Source organism: Cynocephalus volans, chromosome 3, assembly GCF_027409185.1.
Source record: "Cynocephalus volans isolate mCynVol1 chromosome 3, mCynVol1.pri, whole genome shotgun sequence".
Taxonomy (NCBI): Eukaryota; Metazoa; Chordata; class Mammalia; order Dermoptera; family Cynocephalidae; genus Cynocephalus; species Cynocephalus volans.
The window spans coordinates 183827870-183838810 of NC_084462.1; the positions used below are offsets into that span (position 1 = coordinate 183827870).

Here is a 10941-nt window from a genome sequence, read left to right on the forward strand (position 1 = left end):
GCTGCAGGGGTTTGGGTCTACCTCTAGGCCTCTTCCCAGCCCCCACCTTAGTCCCATGAATTTGACTCTGGAGGCGGACCCAGGAATGTGCAAGCAGGACAGGGACAGGCCATGGGCTCACTCCCGCCTAGCCCACCAGAACCAGAGCTCTGTGCTGGGTGGCCCCTTGGGGCCTCGTGTCCACACAGAGTGGGGCAGGTGTGGAGCCTCTGGGCCCTGACCTCCGGCCTGCCGTCCTCAGCCACCAGCTGCGGGTCGAGTGCATGCTGCTGTGTGAGGGCACATCCGTCATGCTAGACATGGTGCAGCCCAAGGTCCAGCTGGTGCTCGCCGCCTGTGACAGTGAGTGTGGCTGTAGAAGCCCAGGGCGTGGGTGCAGGAGCCACAGGTCCTGGCGGGGCCCCTGCTGCCACCAAGCTCATGACATCCACCAAGAGCACTTGAGGGTGCTGACCTTCACCAGCGCTACACACATGCAGACACACACGTGTGCTTGCACAGTCCCATTCTCATGCCTATGCAGACACCCATGCACATGCATGCCCGTGTGCTGCACACTCACATGTGCACATAGATACAGCATGCATAATCACATGCACCCACAGATGGACACACACCTGCACTCTTATGCACGTACGCACAGACACACGCTGCCAGACATGCGTACATACATACAGATGCACTCACACCCTGCACACACAGACACAGGTGCACACATGTGTACACACACTACTTTCTCACACTCTGAACAAGGCATCAGCAGGGACTTGCTGCAGCCATGGGGCAGGGGCAGGGGCACGGACGGGTCCCAACCACCGAGGTGCAGCTCCCTTGCGTCAGGGGCACATGCAGTGGATGTCCACTCCCATCTCATCCACACAGCCAGGAGGGCCGACCTCCCTGCAGCCCCAAGGGTTAGCTGAGAACAGGGGCAGCCACAGGTTCCAGGAGGTTCCTCAGTGCCCCAGTGGCCTCACCACAGGATAGGCAGCAATTGTCTGTCCACTGGGTTGTGTAGGCCCAGTGGGTGCTGATGTTGGGCACGCCCACTTCCAGAGCCCCGAGACTTGGTGGTGGTGGTGGGCTGTGTCCTTCCTGGGGCTGAGCTGAGCCTGGGGACAGGACCTGGGGGGATAGAGGGTGCAGGAATGCAGGTAAGCAGGACCAGACCCTGTGGCAGGGTGTCTGGGGCTCTGGACCGTAGCGACCACCCTCAGCCCTGCCCAACCCCGCAGGCCTACTCACCAGCCAGCAGCTGCCCATCTTCTGCCAGCTAATCCTTAGGATCGGGAACTTCCTCAACTATGTAAGTCAGGGGCTGTGCCCAGCCTGACCCATACTGTAGCCCCTGCCTGGCAGGCAGGGAGACTCACCCCCGGTCCCTCCCAGGGCAGCCACACGGGTGACGCCGACGGCTTCAAGATCAGCACATTGCTGAAGCTCACGGAGACCAAGTCCCAGCAGAACCGTGTGACACTGCTACACCACGTGCTGGAGGTGGGTCCCCCAGGGGCAGCTGGACACAGCACTCCAAGTCCTCCCTGGCACCTCCAGGATGGAATCCATGCCCACTGTTCAAGCCCCCCTGATCTCCCCATCCCAAACTCTGCTGTCCCTTCCCTGGACACCTGCCCCCATCCCCATTTTGGTGTGGTTCAGGCCCTAAGAAAAGCAAAAATGTCACAAAGTCATAGCCAGGCCTAAGGGAAGGATTCAGAGGTCCCAGGAGGCCCAAAGTGCTGAGGGTATTCTGGACCTTAATTGCTAAGGATTTATGCTAGAGCACGGGGTGGGGGGGGCAGAGGGGGATCCCAAGGTCCAGGATGTGGCCAGAGCGCATCTCACTGGACATGTCTTGTTGCAGGAAGTGGAACAGAGCCACCCTGACCTCCTGCAGCTGCCCCAGGACCTGGAGAAGCCCTCCCAAGCAGCTGGGTAGGCAGCTCCCGCCAGCCCCACCCACCTCTACCTCACCAGGGGCCCAGCCTACCATCCCAGCCAGTAAGGTGGCCAGCCAGGGCTGGGTCTCATGGCTGCAGCACAACCCCAGTGCCCCTAATGGGGCAGGCCTTCATGTCTGTCATATCCTGTCCCCGTGTGACTTAGACTAGGAAACTGAGGCCTACAGGGGGCAGGGGGTGACCTGGCGAAAGTCACCCCTGGAGCTGGTGTAACACAGCCTCTTCACAAGGTTGCCCTTCATGGCAGCCCATGGGCACAGGCATACCACCTGCATTGTGCAGACGAAACTGAAGCCCAGGGAAGCTGCATCACCCTCCTGTGTCACACAACCAGAGGAGGTGGCTATAGAGGGGCAGCCCGGGCCACCTGACTCCAGGGTCCACCCTCCCAGCACAGGCCGCTCATGGGCTCCATGAGGGTCAGGCAAGGACGACAGGTGGCGTGTGAGGGCTCACTGTCCTACCACAACAGACCGAGGGCCTGCCGGAGCGAGAACTCCACCCCATGGTCCCCCGGGCCTCAAAGTCCCAACGCGTTTCTGACAACCTGCAGTGCTTAAAGGGAGAGGCACCCTGTCCCTGGGGGGATGGGCAAAGGGCCCCCACTGTCCCAGAGAGGCTGAGCATCAGCTGCCACCTGACCCTGCCCCACCCTCTGGTCATTTCAGGATCAACCTGGAGGTCATCCGCTCAGAGGCCAGCACCAACCTGAATAAGCTTCTGGAGACGGGGCAGAAGGTGTCCGGCTCGGTCCCCGAGGTGCAGGAGCAGTACAGCAGCCGCCTCCAGGTAAGCGGGTGGGGACCCCTGAGGCTGGTGGAGAAGGCTGCTCATGGACTCCAGAGGGGGGGATCTGAGCCCGGGACCTGCCAGGTAGAGACAGGAGCAGGGCCCCTGAGGGAGGGGAGTGTCACGTCGCCGTCTCCTGGCCCGAGGTGGTTCCTGCCGGGGAGGGCCCTCCGATCCTGGCAGTCCGGGCACAAACCCGAGCGCCCGCGCAGAGGCCCCGCCTGCCTTCCCAGTAGCCAGGGGTGCCCACTGTGCGGCCCCCACAGGCCAGTGACCATGCCCTGTGCTCCCAGGACCACATCATAGCCTCTCGGGCACTGGAAGAGCAGTTTGAAGCCATCAAGCAGAAGAAGTTGGCACTGGCCGAGTACCTGTGCGAGGACGCCCAGCAGCTCTCCCTGGAGGACACCTTCAGCACCATGAAGACCTTCCGGGACCTCTTCATCAATGCCCTGAAGGTGGGCCGGGCCCAGGAACGGCAGGGCCCCTCCAAGGCCAGAGTGGGGTCCTATGGCCTCCCTCGCCGTCCTCAGGCGGGGCTTGGTGCCGGGATCTGTGGGTGGTCCAGCTGTCATCCCTAAGCCCCGTCCTTCTCTGGCTCAGGGAGGGGACATGCCACCCACGCCAGGTCCCAGGCTGGTGCAGCCAAGGAGGGTTGGAGGGTTGGGTGATGCGCCATGTCTGCCTTGTGCAGGAGAACAAGGACCGGAAGCAGCAGGCGGCGAGGGCGGAGAGGAGGAAGCAGCAGCTGGCAGAGGAGGAGGCACGGAGGCCGCGGGGCGAGGACGGGAAGCCTGGTGAGGCCACCCGGGCCTGGGGGGGCAGGGACTGGCCAAGTGGGGCCCCTTGTCTGCGCTTCGGCCACTCTCCTCCTTCCCCAAAGTCCTGTAGTGCCGCCCCTCCCTTCTCCTGGAGGCCATCTGGGTGGGCTCCAGGGTCCCACGAGCCCCACTCTGAGGGTCTCGGGGCCCCTCAGTCAGGAAGGGTCCTGGGAAGCAGGAGGAGGTGTGTGTCATCGATGCCCTGCTGGCCGACATCAGGAAGGGTTTCCAGCTGCGGAAGACGGCCCGTGGCCGTGGGGACACCGAAGGGGCCAGCAAGGCAACCTCAGTGGAACAGCCAAGGGTCACAGAGCCCGGTGAGACCCTCACCCACCTCCTTGTCCCCTTTCCCGTTCCTCCCTGTGCCTTCCTAGCCTAGCACCGCGCATTCCTCCAGGAAGCGCCCCCTGACCTCAAGGGAAAGCCCTCTCCTCTCCTGCCACTGACCAGACGTGCCTGAGATAAGGGACAGCCGGGGTCAGGCAGGGTCAGCTCAGCCCTCTGCTTTCTCTCACGATGGTCAGAGTTTCTCTGCTGTAACAAAGGGCTCTTCCACTGGCATGAAAGTCGCCTGGACCGGCAGGAGAGACAGGGCCATGGGCCCCTTGACAGACGCTGCTGGGTCTCAGAGGGCACTAGAGGTGGCAAGAGATGCTGGTGGCAAGGCCTGGTGGGGGGGTCCTGTTCTCCTGGGGTGGCTGCACCAGGGTGCCAGGGACAGGGGTGGCTGTGCCGCCCCCTTGGGGCCCAATGTCCCCTGCTCTCCCAGTCTGTGAACAGGCCCAGTCCTGCCCTGTGGGAGCCACACTTGGGGGCTCCTAAGACAGTGAGGTTCAAAGGAGTCAAACCAGCCCCAGGATCAGGAAGACGTCCCAGGGAGGGGGCTCTGCGGAGCATCGGCAGGAGCTGAGGTGGAGGGAGGCCTCTACTCAGGATGACTCGGAGCTGGGCCCCTGCCCTTCACTGACACAACTCTTCACCCACAGTGTCCACCAGCGACCCTGCAGGAGCTCCCATGGACAGCACTAGCTGCCCCACTCCCAAGCCCGGCCTTGCTGCTGCTGCGGTGGCCAGCAAGTCGCCGGCTTGGGACCTGGTAGATGCCGTGACCTCCGACCCACAGCCCACTGGGGAGCAGTTGGAGGAGGGTTGTCCCGCGCCACTGGAGAGGCGTTCCTCCTGGTACACCGATGCCAGTGAATTCTTCACTGCCGAGGACACCTGGAGCCCCCAGCCCTCCAAGGAGGCCTGGCCAGTGACTCTGGGAGATGCTCGAGCCCTGGAGCCCCTCAAGTTCTCCAGCAACAAGCCCCCTGAGACCAAAAGTTCAAGCCAAGATGCTGAGGACCCCAAAGCCTTGCAGGGCGTCCACCTAGCCAAGGCAGACAGCACCAACGAGGGGCTGGGGGACATGGCCGTCCACGGCCACAGTGCTCGCCTCCCTGCCACAGGCCTCAGTGGGGATGAGGACGAGGAGGACACAGCCCCAGAGTCCGCACTGGACACGTCCCTGGACAAGTCCTTCTCCGGGGACACAGTGACTGACTCCTCGGGGTCTGGCACCCTCCCCAGGGCCCGGGCCCGGGCCTCCAAGGGGACAGGCAAGCGAAGGAAGAAGCGCCTCCCAAGGAGCCAGGAAGGTAACTTGGGTGAGGATGGGGGTGAGCCGTGCAGGGCCGGGTGTCAAGCGTGTGGGTAAAGCCCGTCCGCCCCACGCCAGGCGCTGATCTTTCCCAGCCATCCAACCAGTCCCTCCCTGCCCCACGGGTGCTACAAGCTGGGCCAGCCTCCAGGAGACAGGGAGACTTGGGGCACATCCTGCAGGAGAGGAGGCAGTCATGGGGGTAGCCACTGCCTGTCCCATGGCTCCCCTAACCCACTAATTCCTGCCTTCACGCCACCTCCAGCAGGGAGTGGGGGTGGGACGACCGCACCCCAGGCTGCCGCAGGGTGGGGGACTTGGCACCAGGCCCCTGGGCATGCAGCTGTGCTTTGGTTCAGCAGCCAAAGAATGACTGGGTGCTTTCAGGGGATTGGCGCAGCGAGCCCCACCCCTGCCAGCCCCCACCTGCTCTGAGTTCACGGCTGCTCGGGTGTGATAAGCAGTTGAGTATGTTTCTTTTATTTGAAAGCAGAGGTTGCCCCTGATTCTGACGATAGTAAAACAAAAAGACTGTGTGTGATCCAGTAAGGTATGTATGCAGCTGGCGCTCTCTGTGGACTAATGGTGGCAGCAGGGCCCCTTCTGGACACTAACCCCGACTTCCCTCCAGCCCGCCTGGGTGCTCTCGCCTCCTGCGGCCGTCGGTGGTGGTCTTGTTCCCTGTCCCCTCCTTCTCCAGGGCACGTGGGCAGCCTGACCTTCTTGCTTACCTGGTGTCTCCTCTGCTGGGACAAGAGGCAACCTCAGAGCTAGCCTCCGGCCAGACAGGCCTTAAGGGCAGGGCAGACAGGGCCAAGCTGGGTTCCTGTCGGGGAGCAGTGGTCCAGGCCCCTGAGGGCATGTGCTGGGGTATTTGGGGGTGGCTTAGCCCCTGGCCCAGCAGGGCAAGCTCAGGTTGCTCCTGTCCCTCCTGTCTCAGCCCTAACTGCAGTCTTGCTAACGCTGTGGTTTTACTGACCCCTGGCTCCCCGGAGGGACACCTTCAGTCTGAGTCTGTTGACAGGGTTGGGCCTCTGGGGCACACCCCAGCCCTCTTCTGGCCCCAGTGCTGGCCAAGCATGTCCCCAGGGAGACAGGAGACAGAGACAAGCAGGCTGAAACCCTCCCTTCCGTCGAGGCCAGGTTCTGGAGGCAGAGAGTGTGTCTGTTTAGACACAGGCTGCTCCCCGTGTGTGCAGCAGCAGGTCTTCTGGAACCTCCACGGGGGCAGGACAGCCAGAGTCATTGGTGTGGCCAGACCGGCTAACAGATACAAGCAGACAGAACAGCCTGGGGTTCTTGCCACATGCCCTGCTTGTGCCAGGTGGGGAAGATCCTCTGCAGAGAGCTGCCCCGGCCTGATCGCAAGCTCAGGCTATGGGTCCTTTGGCATCTCCAGCCTTGCGCAGGGCGGGCCAGCATCCAGCTCGTACCACAGATGTGCTGACCGCTGGGCCCAGGGCTTAGGGTCAAGAGTGCAGGGATGAGGTCTGCTGCTGCCCATTAGAGGCAAGACCAGTAGTGACACCAGAAGGATGCACTTCCTTGTACAGTCAGTCCTCACTATCGGGGCACAGCCTTCACTCCTGGTTCCAGCGTCTGCATCCTGGGGTTGTTTTCCCAGCTTGGCTCTCTGGAGTGAAACATCAGCACATATTTTTTAGAAAGTCACTGGCATTTCCCTCAGAGGCTGGAATTTGGACTTGCAGCCCTGGCGCCAGAGATGGGGGACAGTTGGACGTGCAGTCTGTGGGCTCCGGGGGCCAGCAGCCACAAGTGGCCACTGTCCAGTGAGAGATTGGTGTGCCCGGTGATGGGTCTGTGCTCCACACAGGGTTGCCCCACGGCCTACTGCATGAGCTTGACTGCCGCCCTGTTCAGGGTCCTGCCATCCCGGTGCTGAGGACTGGAAGAAGGAATCCTACCCTGTCATCCCAGCTTTTTATTTGGAAAAACTTCAACCCAACGTGAAATTCGCAAGCAGACCAGAATGAACACTACCTTCTCCCCAAAATTGCAAAAGTTTGCAAAACAGACCAAAAGTGCTAACGTTTTGCTACATTGCCCGCTCTTACCTAGACATCGTGACACTTTGCCCCTAAATTCATCCCCAGGTACCACCTGAGAGCAAGGCTGTCTTCACACAGCCACCGGGCAGTGGGCACACCAGGGCTGTATCATATCCATGCGATACTGTTTTATGATGCGCGGTCCCCGTGCAAGAGCCCAGTTGTCCCAGTGGTACCTTTTGCTGTTACTGCTTTGGTTTCATGGGAACAAGATCCTATCCAGAATCCCATGCTGTGTTTGGTCATTACATCTCTTCAGTCTCCTCTTATCTAGAATATTCCAGCCTCTTTTTGTCTTGTATGACGTTGACGTATTGGAAGACACCTCTTTCGGTTCATCTGGCTGCTTCCCCCCGAGTAGGTCCAGCTGAATTGGGGGCAGGCCGTTCCTTCCCCACAGCATCAAGGGTGGGGCCTGGGGGCCTGTTCATCCTGTGGTTTGTGAAGTTAACGCTGATCATGTGGTTAAGGGGGTGATTTCCACAGACTTTCCCACTGTATGAGTCCTGTTTGCTTTGTCATTAATAAGCAGCCTCTGGTGGTCCCAGGGGATGAAGTACCCTCTTCTCAGCCCATGCAGTCAGCACCAGTTGGACAGTGACCTCCCGTGTCCCCTCCTACGGGCTTTCCTCCTCCCTTTCTAAACCGCCTTGAGGGTGCAGTGACCTGTCAGTGCCGTGCACCTTGATGGGGACCTGTGGCTCCCATGTCCCTGACTGACAGCCCCTCCCTTCTCTGAACACCTCCTTGATTTGGCCCCACCCGCTGCTCCCAGCTCAGCCGACTTGCTGCCCCTGCCCAGCCCTGGGCCTGGCCACTTCTCCTGGCTCCTGCAGCCAGGAAGGGCACCAAAATCCCTTTTCAGTGACTCTCACAGTCCATTTCTGCTAAACTCATTTTCCTGCCCCAGTTTTCAAGTGGTGGTTCTCAAGCCTGAGCCTGCCCCAGTCCCACTGAGGAGCTGGGGACACCACTGGGCACTGGGATGGCGGTGGCATGGGGCACTTTGGGGAATGGCTGCAGGAGCCAGGGCCCCTGGACCAGAGAACACAGAGGGTGTTGGGGGCAGGGGACCTGCAGAGCCCACTGGGGAAGCCGTCCAGATGACAGGAGACACCAGGGCTAGAACCTTGTGCCCTCAGCACCCAGCTGGAGAAAGATCTGGCAGGATGGGATCCCGGCAAAAAGGACCCAGTGGGGAAGCAGCTGAGGGAGTTCTGGGTGGTGACAATGGGGACCAGTGAGTGTAGACAGAGTGCAGTGAGGGTCTGAGGCACGGGGAAGTAGGCCACAAGGGAAACGGGCTTGGGCACCCAGCCTGGACAGGAGCCAGCTTGGCAGGGTCATCCCAGCACCTTCTACCTGGATGAGTTTTGCTGCCCCAGAGAAAGAGCCTGGGGTCAGAACAGACCCAGGATGCACAGCGCAGTCCACTGGGCAGTAGTGATGGGGGATGCAGGGACCGGGGGAGCCAGAAGCGGGCACCCTGGTGCTGTCCCCATCAAGTCTGCTCCTAACACTGTCATTTTCTTTCCTTCCCCACAGGCCTCAGGCCCAAGCCCAAAGCCAAGTGAGAGACCTCAGGCCCGCCTTGGCACAGCAGCGGCTGCTAGACGTGCTGCTGAGCGAGATTCTTCTGGCTGTGAGTCCCAGCCTGGGACTGGGTTCTGGGAAACCAAAACTCCATGCCTTACCCAGCTAGGGTCCTTCTGGAGCCTTCTTGGGGCCTTCCAGCCGGGACCATGACAGGCACCTGTGCCCAGCCTGGCCTGGCGCCCTCCTGGACCGCCTGCACACGCCCAGCCTCTCATGATCTGCTTTCTAACGCGACGCCTGACGCACACCCACATGCACTATGACACCCCTGGCATGCAGGGGGCGGGGCAGGTGGCCGTGTCCTGGGTCAGAGCCTCTACGTGTGTACACCCTGCATCTCCCCAGTCCGCAGCGCTGCCTTGCATCAGCTCAGCCTGTTTTTAGTTGAAATGCAATGCTTTTTGAGTCTTTGCTGTTCTGAGGTGGCCGAGTCAGGGACAGGTGGGTGGGTGGAGGCAGCCCATCCCCTCCCCATGGAGGCTGGCCCCCATCCCAGTATGTCCAGCCCCCACTCCCCAGCTGTGAGCTGCTGAGGCTGGAGTCTGGCGGGGCCTTTGACCAATAAAGAGCAAACCTGGCCCAGTCTGTGACTGTTGTGTTCAGCGGCTGTGGGGGTGGGAGGAGGGGCGTGGGCTTGTCGTGTACACACGGTGGGGGCTGGACCCCCCATCACTGCAGCTGAGTTGATGTGGGTGGGTGGGTGGATAGGAGGGGTGGGGGCAGGTGAGTAGGGAGCGATGGTCTGCCCCTCTGTGAGAATTGGAACGGGCGGAGGGGCTCGTGAGGGAAGGCCCCGACTTTGAGGTGGATGGTCCGAGAGAAGGGCCTGTGCCGCAGCCGCACCCCTGCCCGGCCGGCCTCTCTCCTCGGCCTGCACCCTCCCCACAGCATCCGCCTCGCCCCCACCTGGCGGTGTCTCCCCACCAGACAGACGGTGGGCCCAGAGGACAAGGATCGGCGTCTCACTCCACGTTCCATCCCCAAGGCTGGGTGGGTGGGCACTGTGGTTGCTAAACGAATATTCATTACATTGAATTTCAAAACCTTAAGCGGGCATCTGGGCTTTGGCTTTTTTGTCATTGTGACTCCCATGACAGTGCAGCCAGAACCCAGCCACTCCTGTGTGACCTCAGATGGCCCCTCCAGCCTGGGGTCTTGTAGCTTACCAAGTTGGACAGCCCTTGAAGTGAAGCTGCACTGGACCTCCAGCATCTAGTAGTCTCCAGAGCCACTCGCTGGGGTCCGGTCACAGCTGTGCCAATTCAGCTGTCAGGCCGTGGGCACATGACCCAGCTTCTCTGGTACTGCCTCCATTTCCCCAGCTGTCAAGTGGGGACACGAATGTCTGCCCCAGGAGTGGTGGGAGGCTGAGTGTCGGCGGTGGAGAGTGCTGGGGCTGGGTCTGACACTCGGTGGAACTGAGTCCCTGCCAAGCCCTGCCCCTTGGGGCCTCCTCCCCACAGCTCCGCGCTGCAGTTCTCAGCCTCTAAATATAAGATCACAGCCATACATGGTTGCAGGACAGCCTGGGATGCCCCTGACCTTTGGGGCCCGTCCCCAGGGTCTGTGCTTGGTAATGGGGCCTCAGCCAGCTGGACACCAGGGAGGGGATCTGGGGGTGTAGAGATGACAACAGGGGTGCAGTCCACCTGTCCTTCTGTTCTGCTTTTGGGGAAAGGTATGTGCTGGGGGGGTGTTCTGAGCCGGGCCTGTCCCCCTCGACCTGTTGCAGCTGAATCTGGGTAAAACCCGGAGTGCCAAGAGCCTCAGGTATCTGTGTGAATCTTCAACTCACACACAGCCTGGCAGGGCAGCCTCCCCACTTGGGTGGGCATGGGGCATTTCATCACATGGTGACCGCCCCCACCACACCCCAGCCATACTCCTGATGCTACGGGCAGCCGGGAAGAGCCCAGGGCTTGAAATCACCCCCCACCATATTGTCCCAATCTGACTCTGTCCTCTGGGCAAGAAAAGCACCCTGGCGGTGAGGTAAGGGAGCCTCAGAGACACCGTTTCTGTTGCATCATCGTCCCTGGGTCAGTGGTGTTCCAGCAAGTATA

At 61.2% G+C, this 10941-nt stretch overlaps 1 protein-coding gene across 4 annotated transcripts in view; it reads left to right on the plus strand.

Moving 5' to 3' along the window:
* Positions 1-9450, plus strand: part of LOC134372184 (inverted formin-2-like) — a 29308-nt gene extending 19858 nt beyond the window's left edge. The window contains exons 13-23 of one of the 4 annotated variants that reach the window (XM_063089486.1): positions 242-342; positions 1236-1306; positions 1390-1497; positions 1865-1935; positions 2630-2750; positions 3044-3208; positions 3445-3547; positions 3727-3888; positions 4558-5211; positions 5704-5763; positions 8828-9450. In XM_063089486.1, coding sequence (XP_062945556.1) covers positions 242-342; positions 1236-1306; positions 1390-1497; positions 1865-1935; positions 2630-2750; positions 3044-3208; positions 3445-3547; positions 3727-3888; positions 4558-5211; positions 5704-5762 — 1615 coding nt within the window. In that variant the 3' untranslated portion in view covers position 5763; positions 8828-9450. Of the gene's footprint in view, positions 1-241; positions 343-1235; positions 1307-1389; positions 1498-1864; positions 1936-2629; positions 2751-3043; positions 3209-3444; positions 3548-3726; positions 3889-4557; positions 5212-5703; positions 5764-7047; positions 7063-8827 lie in introns of those variants that run through there. The other 3 variants (XM_063089487.1, XM_063089489.1, XM_063089490.1) reach the window with 3 other exon arrangements.
* The last annotated feature ends 1491 nt before the right edge of the window (positions 9451-10941 follow it).